The sequence below is a fragment of the Canis lupus genome, chromosome 20 (genome assembly GCF_011100685.1).
Source record: "Canis lupus familiaris isolate Mischka breed German Shepherd chromosome 20, alternate assembly UU_Cfam_GSD_1.0, whole genome shotgun sequence".
NCBI lineage: Eukaryota > Metazoa > Chordata > Mammalia > Carnivora > Canidae > Canis > Canis lupus.
In genome coordinates, this window is record NC_049241.1 from 38,708,661 (window position 1) to 38,726,313 (window position 17,653).

Below are 17,653 nucleotides of genomic sequence, written 5' to 3' on the forward strand. Positions count from 1 at the left end.
ATTTTTCTGTGTGCACGAGCAGAAGATGAAGGCTGTTCATAGCAGCTTCCTCTGCATTCATAGTGTCTATGGAGAGGGGATGCAGGCAATAGAAAACAAGTCCAGGCACACTGTGGGAAGTTGGAAGGCAGTTGGAATCCATTACGGGGCCCTTCCCTGTGCTCAGGTCCTACTCCTCTTTGGGTATGTGCTGACAAATATTTCCAACAAGTGGATTTAGAATACCACGAAGAGCTCTAAATAGGTGATATATAGTAGAGTGGTGACAATCAGTTCAGTCTGGCCTGCCCTGGCTGTTTCAAACAGAAGCAAACAAGCTTTTATCAGATCATTAAAATTCAATGGAAAAGGTAGGTCCATAACTCCTGTAATCCTTCAGAAAAGCAGTTATTAGCCTGTTCTGATTTCCTTCTCTTTGTTACTTATCAGACTACCTGCCCTCCAACTGAGCCATGCCTCTATCCTTCCCTCAATCTCTAGGGCCCCCTTGGCTCTGATGGTCTGTTTCAATCCCCTTCTCTAGCTTTGCCTGCATCGACCTGACTAGGAAACATGAACCTGGGACTGACTTTCAAGAACCACACTTGACAGTTGATGCATTCCCACTTTCTGCTCTGGCTCTCCACTGGGCATTAAATGAGAAGAGTGAGCCAATTCCTGAGAAACTGGCTAGGTAGTACTATTCCTAATGCCTAACATACCATTTGCCTGATTTCTTTTCTGATACATTAAAATGTATCTGCTTTTTCTACATGAATTGGATTCATCAATTCTACAGGCACATATTTTGGAGTATTCTTCCCATTAAGGAGGAAGGTCTTGTGAGCCAATTCTTTTCTAAGAAATGTAATGGAAGAGAAGAGTGTATAAGACATCCCCAAGAAGAGTTCCATGTTGGTTCCTAGCATCCAGTCTCTACAGGAGACAACAAAGCCCATCTGCTGGATTGTCATGTTGCATAGGTGAATATGATGTGGGGGCTTTTGGAAAAGAACAGATGCCAACAGAGAAACCCTTGACTACAGATTGTAGTCAGCAACTTGACTTGGAATTCAGCAGCTTTTAATGGCTGCAGGGCTTCTCCACAGCATAGTTCACCATCTGCTCATGAGAACACCAGACCTCATCCTTCTAACCCCTCTCCCAACCTAGCCCCAAGAAGTACTGCCTACCTGGCATGATGACATCAGGAAATCCCAATTTTCTTGTTATTGCCAATCCCCTATTAAATATCATGGGGTTTTCTCTCCTAATCTGTTCCATGTCTCCACGAAGAAGCTGTAGAGAAATAATAAGACCTGCAAAAACAAAAGCATTTTCTTATTCAGAATACATTTCCACCCTGTATTCTGGTACTAGAAAACACAGTAAAGAGTCACATTTTTTTTTCTGGAGGAAAATATGCAAAGTTCAGCACTTGAGAAAAATTTTGATGCAGAAAGTATATGTTATTCTAAAGAAACATTCTAGAAAGCTAAAGGATCTTTTTTATTGTTTCAATTTTTATTTTAATTCTAGTTAACATATAGAATATAATACTGGTTTCAGGGGTAGAATTTAGTGATTCATCACTTACATGTAACATCCACTGCTCAACACAACACACATGTCCTCCTTAATATCCATCACCCATATAGCCCACTCCCGCCCACCTCCCCTCCAGCAACCCTCAGTTTGTTCCCTATAGTTAAGAGTCTCTAGGGGGTGCCTGCATGGCTTAGTTGGTTAAGCATCCAACTCTTGATCTCAGCTCAGGTCTTGATCTCAGGGTTTAAGCCCCTGTTGAGCTCCGTGCTATGCATGGAACCTACTTAAAGAAAAAATAGAGTCTCTTGTGGTTTAATTCCCTCTTTTCCCCCCATGTTCATATATTTTGTTTCTTAAATTCTATATATGAATGAAATCATGTTGTCTTTCTCTGACTTATTTTGCTTAGTATAATACGCTCTAGCTCCAACCACATCGTTGCAAATAGCAAGATTTCCAGTGTGTGTGTGTGTGTGTGTGTGTGTGTTTGTCTGTACAACATCTTATCCATTCATCAGTTGATGGAGATATGGGCTCTTTCCATAATTTGACTATTGTTGATAATGCTACTATAAAACTATAAACATTATGCATCAGGGTGCATGTATCCCTTCAAATCAGTATTTTTGTATTCTTTGGGTAAATATCCAGTAGTGCAAATTGCTGGGTCATGGGATAGGTAGTTCAATTTTTAGCTTTTTGAGGAACCTCCATATTGTTTTCCAGAGTGGCTACAGCGGTTTGCATTCCCACCAAGAGTGCAAGAGGGTTCCCCTTTCTCTACATCCTTGCCAACATCTGTTGTTTCCTGTGCTGTTAATTTTAGCCATCCTGACAGGTGTGAGGTGGTATCTCATTGTAGTTTTGATTTATATTTCCCTGATGATGAGTGTTGTTGAGTATCTTTTCACATATCTGTTGGCCATCTGGATGTCTTCTTTGGAAAAATGTCTATTCATGTACTCTGCTCATTTCTTTTTTCTTTTTAAAGATTTTATTTATTTATTCATGAGAGACAGAGAGAGAGAGAGAGACAGGTAGAGGGAGAAGCAGGCTCCATGCAGGGAGCCTGATGTGGGACTTGATCCAGGGTCTCCAGGATCACACCCTGGACTGAAGGTGGTGCTAAACCACTGAGCCACCTGGGCTGCCCATATTCTGCTCATTTCTTAACTGGTTTACTTATTTTTGGGGTGTTGATTATGATGAATTCCATATAGATTCTGGATACTAACCCTTTATCAGATATGTTGTTTGCAGATATCTTCTCCCATTCTGTAGGTTGCCTTTTATTTTGTTGACTGTTTCCTTCACTGTGCAGAAGCTTTTCATGTTGATCAAGTCCTTATAGTTCACTTTTGCTTTTGTTTCCCTTGCCTCCAGAGACATGTCTAGTAAGAAGTTGCTGAGGCCGAGGTCAAAGATGTTGCTGTCTGTATTCTCCTCTAGGATTTTGGTGGTTTCCTGTCTTATATTTAGGCCTTTCATCCATTTTGAATTTGTTTTTGTGTGCCTCCCTGCACTCTGCAGGTGTCTTTTTCACTAGAGCAAGTATGACTGAGAACCAGAGCAGCAGTGGGTCCCTCTCCCATAAGACCAGCACAAATCCCCTGCACACACCAGGTCTATGGATCATAGAGTACTGCAAAGCTTCCACTTTAGTAGAAATAGGACCATTTCATCTTACGTTAAAGATTGTCCCATAAGAAAGTAATTGCACGAACTGACATTTGTTTGGAATATTGGAGAGTCAGCAACCTGGTCCCTGTACTCTCCCCAACCCCATCCCTGTGGAAGAGCTGGATGAGGATTAATAATATAAATTAACCCCACCCCAAGACATGTAAATAAAGCTGTATAACAGTCATTTAAAATACACAGAAAATCTAATGTGTCAACTGTTTTATTTGTCTTCACTTGTTTTTAATGACCTTCGCGCTACTAGAATTACTAAAAATTAGGTCTGTGGCTACGTGTCTAAGAGGCCAACCTAAGGGAGTTAGTGCTGAATGATATACTTTTAGTCTCAGCATTTAAAACTAATATAGCAATTCCTTCTGCATTTTTGTATGATTTGAGTGGAACAGAAAGCACTACTGATTTCTGAAACAGAATTGCCAAGGCAATGACCTGTCCTTGATGTTTAACAAAGATGAGTGACAGTTTATAGCAAAGTAAAATTTCAATGATGATATATCTTTAATTAGGAGACTAATAAAGACCTGAACTATTACTTGAGTAATCTATAAAATTTTCTGACACGAAGACTCCAGAGTCTTCCTGCACTGGAAACCTCATGCTCAGAAGCTTGGCAACAGAGTGGAAAGCCAGTGACCTGGAGTTTGGAAACCTGGGTTCCCTGAGTCAGCCACGAAGTCATTTCATGGAACTTCAGTTCCCTCTTTTATTTAATGAAGGAGTTGAAACAAGTAATTTCCAAGATCTCAACCAGCTTCTAAGTCAAGCCTTGCCTAGAAGATGTCAGATATATACTTCAAAGAGGAGCAGCCTATTTCTCTTCCTGGCTATTCTATAAGTGCATGGAGACCTTCTCTAACTGGGCTATCCTCACTGAGGCTCTCTGATGTCTGGGAAGCCTTTGTAACACTGTGAAAAATGGCCAGTGTTTGTGAGTTCTGGACAAAAACCACAGACACTGAAGATCGTACCATCCCTGCTCACTCTGGGGAGTGAGACACAATTCAACATCTTGACCTGGGGAGGTGATGGTGGAAACTAATTTTTCAGTTGTTTAAAAAAACGTAATATTACTACCATCTTTCTTTTAAAATGTTCTCCATATTTTAATCATACAAGAACTTGTAGCCAAGGGCAGCTCTTTACAAATCAAGTAAGTAAATAAAGCAAAGAACACCATAAATATAAGTGAATGGTAGTCTTCCAAAGTACCAGTAACTTTCTTATATTTTAAAAACAAGATTTTATTTGCTTCTTGCTTTAGCTTTGTTTTAGAAATATGGGCTCCCCTCTCCTGTAAGCACACTGCATGGAGCTCCTTGGCATCCAGGTACATACATAGGAAAAAACAGTCCCTTAAAAATAATGAGAGAGACCCTGAGGCTTTCCGTGCTAGAGTTTTAGAGAAACCAAGTACTCCCAGCAAAGGTCTCAAACTTCGCAGCCTCTGGTGTGGAGCTGCTCTGAGGACCCTCACAGTTAAATATCTGCTGACCCTGATAAAGAAAAAATTAAGTTCTTTTTTTTTTTAATTTCAAATTAGTTAACATACAGCACTGATTTCAGGAGCAGAATCCAGTGATTCATCACCCACATATCACACCCAGTGCTCATCCTAACAAGTGCCTTCCTTAATGCCCATCACCCAGTTAGCCTACCACCCCACCCACGACCCCTCCACAGCAACCCTCAGTTTGTTCTCTATATTTAAGGGTCTCTTATGGTTTGCCTCCCTCTCTGTTTTTATCTTATTTTATTTTCCTTCCCGCCCTCTATGTTCATCTATTTTGTTTCTTAAATTCCATATATGAGTGAAATCATATGGTACTTGTCTTTCTCTGATTTATTTTGCTTAGAATAATGCACTCTAGATCCATCCATGTGGTTGCAAATGGCAAGATTTCATTTTTTTGATCACCGTGTAATATTCCATTGTATATGTGGACCACATTTTCTTCATCCATTCATCAATGGACATTTGGGCTCTTTGCATAATTTGGCTATTGTTGATAATGCTGCTATGAACAAGGGTGCATGTGTCCCTTTGAAGCATCATTTTTACCCTTTAGGTTAATACTCGGTAGTGAAAACTTAGTTCTTAATAACTTTGGAGACTGCCATGCCTTGCAGTGGCTTTGCACTTTCTGTGCAAAAAAAAGGCCCACTTCCTGTTTACAACAAGGCTATGGAAGTTAAAAAACAAAGAAAATTATGTAAAAGATTATGAGATAACTGAGAGATTAAAACTACTAGAAGAAACATGGTTCTGCATACATTTGATAGCTATCTTCAAGTGTGCATAAAAGCTCAGAGGCTTTTAAATAGTGCTTCTAATTTAATCAAGCAATTAATGTTTAATTTAGATAGTACAATCTTTCTAATGTGTGGAATTGCACCAAGATTTAGATAGGAATCAAGCAGTTTTAAAAGAAATGGAGGGAAAAGGAAAAGAAGTTGAGCTAAGATAAAAGCTGTTATAAAATAAAGATTGTTTATTCCAGTTCCGAATGATATTGGCACACTAATCACTGATTCTCATTAGTGTCAGGCTTTCTTGGTGATGCTAACACTGAACAGGAATAGAAAAGGTGATTATTAATATCTGTCTTTTATTTTTGGCTGGGGTGTGTATTATTTGCTCAGGAAAACACGGACTTCACAATGTGACAAACCCTGCAACACTTTTGTTCCCTCTGGATTTAAATTGGAACTCAAGTTACCTATCAAAGCACATGGAATCCATTATAGAAAGAACAGAAAAATGTATTTTGGTTGGAAGTAATTAGGAGAGGTCTCAAATTATCACAAAAGAAATAGTAGAAAGTGATTGCGGAGGAGAATAAATGTCTGTAGGGAATTGAACTTTACATATGGCAACAGATCAAGCACAAATTCACTGAGGTCTGTATGATTAGCAACAGCAAATGCAAAGCAAAGTTTTCTAGCCAGAGAAGTATGTTACCATGGCTGGCGCTGGGGGCAGAATACTTGGCGCTGGACTTGCGGATGATATTCTCATGGATCTGGGACCACTCACTCTCATTGTTGCACCTGCAACAGAAGGACAGGCATTATGGCTCTTATGGCTTTTTCAACATCTGGTCTGATGTTCCAACTGAAATGCTAACTTTGAAGGGAAATTTCAAACTCACTTTCCTATGTTTTACTAAAGGCCTGTTTTCCATTTAGGCCCATAGAAGATTCACACTTGGGGGAAGTGCTGAAATTCTAAAATGAATCTCAACAAATATTTTAAGTGGCAAAATATCCTATTCTCTGAAGCAGCAGTCTCCCACATGACAGGTTTTTCTCTTCCAGTCCCTTATACACACACACACACACACACACACACACACACACACGGTTCCAGAGGCAAGTTCCTGAGAGGGAAAATACTAGTTCCTTAAAAAAAAAAAAATACTACTGTTCAGACACTGCCGTGCCTTGAGCATTGGTTTTGTACGATCATTCAGTAGTCATTATACTGGCCCCAGAGGAAAATCCTGCTAATAAGCTCCGGGCAGTGTAGATATTTGCTTGGGGCTGTTTTAGCCAAACCAAGAGAGGAAGAAAAGTTTAGGAGAGCAGTGAGTTTGATCCACAGTGAAATCCTCTGTAGTCAAGGAGAAGGAGGGCTTAGCAGAGAAGGCTGAATGTCTGAACATATAAAGTCCTTTCCTAGGGGCTTCAGGATTGGGACAAAAGAGAGAACAGAGGAACAGCACTGCACCTCTGTTAATTTCTGACATTTCAGAGTCTTCCTGCAACCACACAAGTACTTGTTAAAGTTTAGAAACAGAGACTAGGAATTCCTCATCTTAATGCAGACACCACAATGAAACAACTGAAATGAGACTAGGGTCATCTGTTGAAAATTCCATGTGACATCAAGAGTCCCCATAGCCTTAGCTCCACCCCTCTCCCTGTTGCATAGGAAGGTATGGATCCATACCTTCTGATCCTAAAATGGAAGACCAGGACAAAGAAAAGCTCACAGGATCTTTTCATGGTTACTCAGAAGGGTGCAGTCCAGTACAGCCACTTCAAACAGGAAACTCAGTAAGAGTCTTATCATGAGAAATGATTATGATTTTTTATTTTCTCAGTCTGACTTGGTAAAATGCCCTCTAGGTCCATCTGTGTTGTCAAAAATGGCAAGATCTCATCTTTAATTTTTTTTAATTTAAATTCAATTTAGTCAACATATATGTATTATTACTTTCAGGAATAGAATTTAGTGATTTATCAGTTACATAGAACACCCAATGCTCATTATATCAAGTGCTCTCCTTAATGCCCGTCACCCAGTTACCCCATCTCCCCACGCACATCCCCCTCCAGCAACCCTCAGTTTGTTTCTTATAGCTAAGAGTCTCTTATGGTTTGTCTCTCTTTGTTTTTATCTTATTTTAGTTTCCTTCCCTTCCCCTACATTCATTTGGTTTCTTAAATTCCACATGAGTGAGATCATATGCTATTTGTCTTTCTCTACCTTATTTCACTTTGCATAATACCTTCTAGTTCCATCTGCATCCCAGCTAATGACATGATTTCATTCTTTTTGATGGCTGAGTAATATTCCAGTGTGTGTGTGTGTGTGTGTGCGTATGTGTGTGGGTGTGGTGTGTTAAATACATCTTCTCTATCCATCCATCTGTTGATGGACATCTGGGCTCTTTCCATATTTTGACTATTGTGGACATTGCTGCCATAAATGTTGGGGTGCATGTGCCCCTTTGAATCTTTTTTTTTAAAGATTCCACAATATTCCTGTGTGTGTGTGTGTGTATGTGTGTGTATACCACATCTTCTTTATCTACTTGTATATCAATAGACACTTGGGTTGCTTCCATATCTTGGCTATTATAAATAATGCTGCAATAAACATAGGGGTGTATATATTTTTTTGATTAGTGTTTTTGTTTTCCTTAGGTAAATACCCAGTAGTGGAATTACTGGATCATAAGTATTTCTGTTTTTGTGGTGAGCATAGCATAAGGTATAGAGAAGATGAACTGCTATGTTGCACACCTGAAACTAATGTAATGTTGTGTATCAACCATATTCAGATAATAATAAAAAAGAAATCAAAGAGTAAGGAACTGAAAAAATAGTATAGACTTAACAGAAAAAAAAGTCATATCATGTGCCATCCAAGAGTGTGAAGATTAACTACATAAAAGGGTTTATAATAAAGAAGCCATTCAGAGATAAAGGAAATTATTCATTTTGTTGACTTTTGTTAATTTTGTTACTCAATCAGTGACTCTTTAGAGTTTTTAGTCAGTAAAAAGTCTCATTTACTCAGAGATGCTGCAAAAATTATCAAAGATGAAGTTCTCATAGTCCAGAGCTGAAAGGATAATTTCTACTTACAGAATTCCTTCCAAACAAAGGAAGGGGGAGAGTGTTCTTTAAGATGAGCACTTGTGATTTAGCAACTCAGTTGGAAATCAAAAGTGAGAGGTGCTGGCAACAGCACATCTAGCCCTTCCTGTCTGACATGCACACTGTCTCATCTCTTCCAAACAGTCGGTACATCAGAGAAGTGCCCAGCTGGTGAGGTTTCAAAGACGTGTCTTTCTGTCAGTTTTTTTTTTTTTTTGTCACTTTCTAGGTTTACAAGATCAGTAGTTACTTTCTTTAACAGAAATCTGACTACAGTTTGTCATAAATAACATACTCCCCCTCTCACTTCAAAAGAAGAGTCTTGAAAATTAATTCCCTCCCTCCAATAGATGGTGTAATTTCAGCATTTCTCCTGTAAAATACTAATTTTTTTTTGCAATATAGTGGAGACAGTGCTTTGTCAACCACGTTCACAGTGACAATGTGTATTAATTCATTCATCTCTCCTCTTCATGGCCTTGGTTCAGCCATTATCATCTCTTTTCTGGACCTGTGTAGTCACCTCTAACTGATCTTTCAAATATCTCCTTTTCCTGAATGCCAAGGAGCTGCTCAAATCATCTGAAAATAAGTGGACGTGGTGTCATCAGCATATTTTAACCAATCACTAGGATATTTTGTAAGGACAAATTATAAATGTAAGCATTTATTAAATAATCAAATGAGTTGTGATTATAATGAAGCATGATTATGTTATATCCAATCAAATTAATACTTAGAGCATGATTACTGATGTTGCCAGTTTGTCCTCAATCATAAGACACATGAGAGACTATGATCTAAAAGAGGTCTGTATGCCTCTGTAGCAGTCTGTTTCCTCACAGAGGAGATAAGCAGCACAGCACTTCAACTACTACATGTCCAGGGATTTTACTCAAGGAATAGGACAGAGAGGTGAGAGGTTTTTGGTTTTTCTACATGGGATTCACAAGTGCTCAGAGGCACCTGGAGAAGGAGTGTAGGTTCTTCTCAACAGAATTCAGAGTACTCTTCTCATTCACTCGTGTACCAAAGCACAAGCTAGCATTTGCCTCTTCCCTACAATGTCTATAACTTCTTAATTTCTGTGTTTCTGATGGTTATTCACCCAACTTTCTTCTCCTCTTTCTCCAGGGTAAGCAACACAAAAAAATGTTTAAGACATTTTAAAGGATTTTAAGACCTTTAAGTTTGCATTTTAGTTTTTATTTTTTTAAGTTTGCATTTTAGAAGGAGGTCTACTATATAGATAGGCAATGGTTGGGGTATATTCCCATATTTTATTTCACCTTAAGTGAATTAATCTCATAATCCGGTAAGATAGGTATTATCATGTTCATTTTACTGAAAAGAGTGAAGTGGAGCTGGAGTCTAAACACAGATCTACCTGGTCCCCAAAGCAAGACTGGTAGGCAGGGTTGGGGTTGGGGGCAAAGAGAAAAAGGCTGAAGACTATAACTCTGAAACCTTACTTCTGCACCAGGCTTCAGGGCACTGTGTCTTTGAAATCAGTCAGCATTCTCATTTTGTCTCTACCTAACTACAACTATTTGGTCGTGACTATGGTTGACAATTGAATTTAGTGCAAATATTCCAATTAAAATTCTTTCTCTTTGGGTATTATTTTGGCCTTTATTTGGTTGAAAGTCCTAGTAAGCTAGAAAATAAGCAACAACCTACAAATTTAAAACACTACCGATGCTGACCATTGTTTCATGTAGTCCTTATTCCTTATTAAAATGCAAAAAGGGGCAGAAGTATCCAGAGGATGAAGAAAAACAGCACATATTTCTATAAAAATGGGCTAATTGAACAGAATCTCCAGGACCAAGCTGACACAAATACACCAATTTTATACATTCTTGATATGCTCTCATAGGCCATGAAATTGCATTTTATTTATGAAAAATTTAAACTGTTTTACAACCTATATATGTTTATTTTGGCACAGAGTATTAAAAAAAGACAAATAGTGCGTGCACATACATACACACTTTAACAGGAATACTTTTACTCCTTCTTTTTCCAGGTGGTAGAAGGGCTTCCATAAGTAATATTTCTGCCCCATTTAGTCACTTTCCTGGGAGAAAGAGAGACCTCTTTGGCCAGAGCTTCTAGAAGAAGGACCTGGGCACAAACATCTCAGTTCTGCCTCTTCCCTCTTTTGGGACCAACCTGTTTGCAGAGAACACACAATCCCTTCTGCACCACCAGGTTCCATGTTGATGATGACTTTAATAGTCTTTCTGACTCAGGGTTCATGTTAATCACAAGTTGTGGTGGGTTGAATGGTGGTCCCTAAAAAGATATATCCATATCCTAATCTCTGGAACCTGCAAATGTTACCTTATTTGGAAAAAAGGGTCCTTGCAGATGTAATTAACTTAAGGATCTTGAGATCAGAAAATAATCCTGGATAATCTGGGTGAGTCCAATTTCAATGACAAATGTCCTTAGAGAGTGGCAGAGGAAGATTTAGGACATGGGAGAGAAGAAAATGCAGATAGGAGAGGAGGAGGCAATGTGACCACAGAAGCAGAAATTAGAGTGATGAAGCCCCAAGTCAAGGCATGCTGACAGCCCCCAGAAGATGCAAAGAACGGATTTGCCCCTAGAGTCTCCAGAATGAGTGCGGTCCTGCTGGCATCTTGATTTCAGACTTCTGGCCTCCAGATTGTGAGAATAAATTTCTATGTTATAAATCACCATGTGTAGTAATTTGTTATAGTAGCCATAGGAAACAAATACAAAAGTCCATGGGCTCATAGATCTAAACCATGATTTCAAATAAGTTTTCTTGCTAATCAAAGTGACATGTTTATATATACTATTTATACATATTTACACAATACATATGTACATACACACATTATAAAATTCCATCTATGCTATTACTATATTATATACCCATTTTTATCTATACCTGCTTATTAACATTGTGCTCTTAGAACCTATCTACTGATATCTTTTAACCCCCTCAAACTGCAACAAACAGCATTTTATTCTGAGTTTACTAAGCTGAAATTGTTAAGTAATTGGGAATGAAGATTGACCTTTGTCAAGTATCTTTTTTGATATCAGGATGAGTATACATACGTCTTTTCCCTTTTGGATGACTAATATGATGCATTATATGCTAATTGCACTGTGATCAGAGAGTGTGGCTTGTGCCTTATGTAATTTATGGAAATTTTTTCTATGAATAATTTTAAAAAATATTTTATTTATTTATTCATGAGAGATACAGAGAGAGGCAGAGACATAGGCAGAGACATAGGCAGAGGGAGAAGCAGGCTCCATGCAGGGAGCCTGATGTGGGACTCGATCCTGGGACTCCAGGATCATGTCCTGGGCTGAAGACAGGCACTAAACTGCTGAGCCACCCAGGGATCCTCAACTATGAATAATTTTTTATAAATGTTCCATGGACACTGGAAAAGATATATTCCATTTATTGGATAAAAGATTTGTCTAGAGGTGGGAAGACCACATGGCCTGGCGAGCTGGGATACTCCATTTATGCCTGCTGTGCTGGCAACAGCAGCATTCCTTTTGACTATCAGAATGTCCTGATTTAGATGATAAATTATGCTCACCCTATTTGGAGGTAGGAGGACAAGAGGTTAAGAGCCTCTTAACCAGGCTGCTCAGGCACATGCCTCACCACTCTGTGCCCTGTTACCTATCTGTAAAAGTAGGGTAACAACAGCCCATGGTGAGCATTCAAAGATGCTGTTATTATCTGTCACATCAACCTTATTCAGATTCTCTCTTAAGTCAGAGTTAATTACTTGATTTAAGTATTTATTTCCATCCTTCATTTTTGTCTTTCTGTATGTCAAGAGGCATGTTAAAAGTCTCTTGCTTTTATTGTGCTTTTATCCTCTCTTTGTATTTCTAATAAATTGACTATAACAAATTTGAGTTTTATGCATAAGGGTCATGACAATTAGATCTTCACTATAAATTATACCATATATCATATAAAATGATATGAGCATATAAAATGCTCTTTATATCCCTGTGAAGGAATAAAAGGGCATTCTGGAACTCTGGCAAGCTGGAGGCAGAGATGTTGGCAAGAACACCTAGGCTTGGGCAGCCCGGGTGGCTCAGCGGTTTAGCGCTACCTTTGGCCCAGGGCGTGGTCCTGGAATCCCAGGATCGAGTCCACGTTGCGCTCCCTGCATGGAGCCTGCTTCTCCCTCTGCCTGTGTCTCTGCCTCTCTCTCTCTCTCTCTCTCTCTGTGTCTCTCATGAATAAATAAATAAATAAAATCTTAAAAAAAAAAAAGAACATCTGGGATCTTGGGCTGCTTTCTCTCACCAGTTAAGAAAGATGAATTTGGTCAACTTCTTCTTTAAACTAGAGTACGTGGACTGTTGAGCAAATTTTATGTGACTACCATAGGTAATGAAGATATTATACATTGAATTATATATTGTAGTTCAGATGTAAAAGTGGAGCTTACCTATAACCAAGAGTCATTAGTAAAACAAAACAAAACAAATCCTAGGAAACTCCTTTTTAGATGGCACGTAGTATGCCCATGATTTGGGTATATCTCATTGCCTGAGCCACTGGTCCACCTGTTTATTTACCATCTTTTTCTGTTTGACTCACTAGTTCATATGGATTTCTTTTTTTGGTCTCTTATATTACCTTATTCCTTTTTTTTCCTTCAATTTTGTAGATGAAGAAACTGAAGTTCAGAGAATTAGGGTGATTTTCCCAAAACTCACAGCTTCTGTCTACCAATCACCTCATCTATCTAATCTATTCATCTATCTAATAGATGAAAGCATTATCTTTTTTAAAAAAACACACACAAAAAAAAACCCAAAATGGAATCACACATACCACTGACTACTTTTAAATCAGCTAACAGGGACAGGGACGCCTGGGTGGCTCAGTGGTTGAGAATCTGCCTTCGGCTCAGCCTGCTTCTCCCTCTGCCTATGTCTCTGCCTCTCTCTCTCTCTGTCTCTCATGAATAAATAAATAAAATCTTTTTAAAAATCAGCTAACAAAGTTGTTATATCAAGGCAGATCTGTGTTTGTCTACTCTTAGAACCATCATTCTTTCAATGTGACTTTCCTGCAGGAACAGCACAACAGAAAAGGAAGGGGGAAGACAGATGTGTTTTCCAAGCCTGTGGCAGAGAATATTTGAGACCTCAGTGTGCCAACACTTCTATGTTAGAGTCGTGAGCCTCCTCGCCTCTACATGAACAGGACTCATCCTGAGCTGACTTTCTTTACTCTGGCTCATTATTTAGTGAGTTCTGTTTTGCACTAGCACTAACACACAAACAAATCTAACTAGGCTGTGAGGCTAGAGATGGTGGGCACTGCAAATCAAAACAGAGTAGTTCCATGGGCACGGACCTACTGGATTTAGATCTTCTTTGTAATGGCCCGAGCAGACATTTGGCACAGGTCCTCACACACTAATAATACAGCATATAATAGTCCTGGGTGGATGATGATCCATGGAAAATTGTAAAGGAATGATCCATGGAAAATTGGGAAGGCCTGGGCTAGGAGAGGGAGAAATATGAGTCATTTACTTCCTTAAATGATTTGTAAGTGAGGAGCAGCATTTTCATCCAACATTGTTTTATATATATAAAGACTTGAGTCTTCTTTTCTCTGTACGAAAATGAGGATGGCCCAATGGCCCTTCACTCCTTTTAAGAATGGGCCTCCATTTAAGAATACCTCTTATACAAGTACCCTCAACTCAAGGCAGTTTCATGGATAAGGTGGCTATGAAACAAAGACCCCAAAGTGTTCAGAGGAAATGCATGTCTATCTCACAAAAGGAGAGAGTCCCTTCCAGTCATCACAAAAGAGAACAGATTGCCATCTTATATTTATTTCCATTCTCACAAATCCTCTCACGTTATGGGGCATTCTCCCCTGTATCCTTTTTTTTTTTTGGATGCCACAGCTATTTTGGGTAAGTTACATAGCCTGAAATTATCTGAATCAATGCAAGTTTTAGATGCTTATATAACTTATCTGACAGAATTGGTTAGAGACTTTTTTAAAAGAGCAAAACCACATAGATTTAGTAATTACCCTTGGTATGACCTCCAAACTGAATAGCTGGATGTTACTGTAAAGCTCACCTTAAAAGCAGCATAGTAAGCAACTCTATCATTAAGGTCACATACCTGGGTCTATAGGACAAATAAAGACACAGAAACAGCAAGTGTCCAAATATTCAGCAAAAATGTAATTGAGCCTCAAGATGAAATTCCAGTGAAAGCATTATCAAGGATTTAAAGAGTGAAGTATCAAAACCAACCTGATGGAAGTAAAAGAACACACCTTGGAAAACTGTATCAGATGACTCAGAAAGTGGCTCTAATGCTGACAAAGACCTGATGGCATGGTTGCATATGAGGAATTTGAATAAAATCTTCTCGTAACACATGAGAGTGGAGAAAATATAATAATACTTCTCAATTTTATATAACATGTGATTGAATATGTAATGGGTAATATACAATTTTTATAATATGACTTAAAATATAACTGACATAATATATTTAATATTCTAGGTCATTATTTACCTATTTCATTAAGGTTGGCCTAAAAATATATATTTAGACTGTGTCGCATTGTGAATTTTGAGAATGGTCATTGCATATGCAAAAGCATCTTGTATTGGTCACATGCATTATTTATGGCACCTTGACTTCACCCTAGTGTTGGCTTTAGCTTCTTAGCACTCCTCTCCTTTTGTGTCCTAGGCTCCAGGTTCAACATGTCCTGGGCCTGCCTGTGACTCTAGTCCGTCTGGCCACGAGGAAACATGATATCCGTATTTGACTGAATTGCAAATAGTGGTTATCTATGATTTTTCAGGATTCTGTCTCATTAGGAAGCAACCTAGTTTTCATGTCTCAGCTTCTTATTGATATTTTCTTAAAATTATGTGGGATCTTCACCACATACACACATGATATTAAACAACATCTATAAAACCAGAGTAATGGCTATAGCAAGAGACACACAGGTCCTTGAAACTTCATTGGTTGAGGCCAACTGAATAATGACAGAAATGATGAAAATGTCAACAGCTAATGAGGTATTACGCCAATTCACTGATTAAAACTATACAAGGTAAGAAACAAAAGCAAAAATGAACTATTGGGACTTCATCAAGATAAGAAGCTTTTGCACAGCAAAGGATACAGTCAACAAAACTAAAAGACAACCTACAGAATGGGAGAAGATATTTGCAAATGACATATCAGATAAAGGGCTAGTTTCCAAGATCTATAAAGAACTTATTAAACTCAACACCAAAGAAACAAACAATCCAATCATGAAATGGGCAAAAGACATGAACAGAAATCTCACAGAGGAAGACATAGACATGGCCAACATGCATATGAGAAAATGCTCTGCATCACTTGCTATCAGGGAAATACAAATCAAAACCACAATGAGATACCACCTCACACCAGTGAGAATGGGGCAAATTAACAAGGCAGGAAACAACAAATGTTGGAGAGGATGCGGAGAAAAGGGAACCCTCTTACACTGTTGGTGGGAATGTGAACTGGTGCAGCCACTCTGGAAAACTGTGTGGAGGTTCCTCAAACAGTTAAAAATATACCTGCCCTACGACCCAGCAATTGCACTGTTGGGGATTTACCCCAAAGATACAAATGCAATGAAACGCCAGGACACCTGCACCCCGATGTTTATAGCAGCAATGGCCACGATAGCCAAACTGTGGAAGGAGCCTCAGTGTCCAACGAAAGATGAATGGATAAAGAAGATGTGGTTTATGTATACAATGGAATATTACTCAGCTATTAGAAATGACAAATACCCACCATTTGCTTCAACGTGGATGGAACTGGAGGGTATTATGCTGAGTGAAGTAAGTCAGTCGGAGAAGGACAAACATTATATGTTCTCATTCATTTGGGGAATATAAATAATAGTGAAAGGGAATATAAGGGAAGGGAGAAGAAATGTGTGGGAAATATCAGAAAGGGAGACAGAACGTAAAGACTGCTAACTCTGGGAAACGAACTAGGGGTGGTAGAAGGGGAGGAGGGCGGGGGGTGGGAGTGAATGGGTGACGGGCACTGGGGGTTATTCTGTATGTTAGTAAATTGAACACCAATAAAAAATAAATTAAAAAAAATAAAAATAAAATAAAAATAAAATGTAAAAAAAATAAATAAAAAATAAAACTATACAAGGGTTTTTTTTAATCCTTGCAAAATCCTGTCCTAACAAAGGCTAAAGCACTATCAATACCAATTATTAAATCCTTAAAGCTTCCAATTCAATCTAACAAACATGTGCCATGAAACGTATTGGAAAATATTGCTTCTCCTGAGGGCTAGATTCACTGTGCTGATGTGGATTTAAAACACTAATCCTAGAGGAATTCCATACTCTGCACAAAATCAATTTCACAAACATGAAGTTGGAAGTCTATTTGACAGTCTTCATATTTTCAAATGGAAAAATTATACTACATTTTGACTGTATTAGTCCTTAACATTTTTTTTTTTGATAATGGTCTTCTGTTGTTTTAGAAGCAATTAGGCCAATTAAGCCTGACAGCATGATTTCAAGAGGGATGCTGTGCAAGCCCCTATTCACAATGAGAATCAGTAGTAAAGCAAGGAACAGCTGATACATGCAAAGAGATGCAATTTGGGAGTGCTACCTATAAATTTTGGGAGTGCCCCTGGGAAAAATAGAGTGGAGTAAGAAGATAATGATGATGATTTTGGATTTCATTTAGTCCTCTTCAAAGGAGGGAAGTGTATCAAAAGCAGTTCCCAATAGCCATCAATGAAGAGATTTGGTATATGGAAAAAGTCTGTGACTAATGAATAAAAGGAAGAGAAAACCCACCAAAATTTCCTTTGTAAGTTACTATTCCAAAGGAAGATCCTTATCCCATAAAGAACACCACTCTGAACAGAACAGTGCTTAAAGCAAAATAGGTAAATAAGGAGGTCTAGACTTTTATTTTAAAATTAATAAAATGTAGTT

General features: G+C 38.5%; 1 protein-coding gene across 12 annotated transcripts in view; it reads right to left on the minus strand.

The window, feature by feature from the left end:
• DOCK3 (dedicator of cytokinesis 3) overlaps window positions 1-17,653 on the minus strand; it is a 504,793-nt gene that overhangs the window by 101,541 nt on the left and 385,599 nt on the right. For all 12 annotated transcript variants that reach the window (XM_038566321.1, XM_038566316.1, XM_038566315.1 and 9 more), the window contains 2 exons: window positions 6,188-6,276; window positions 1,173-1,298 (listed from right to left, as the gene is read on the minus strand). In XM_038566321.1, the coding sequence (XP_038422249.1) occupies window positions 1,173-1,298; window positions 6,188-6,276 (215 nt within the window). The remainder of the gene's footprint in view (window positions 1-1,172; window positions 1,299-6,187; window positions 6,277-17,653) is intronic.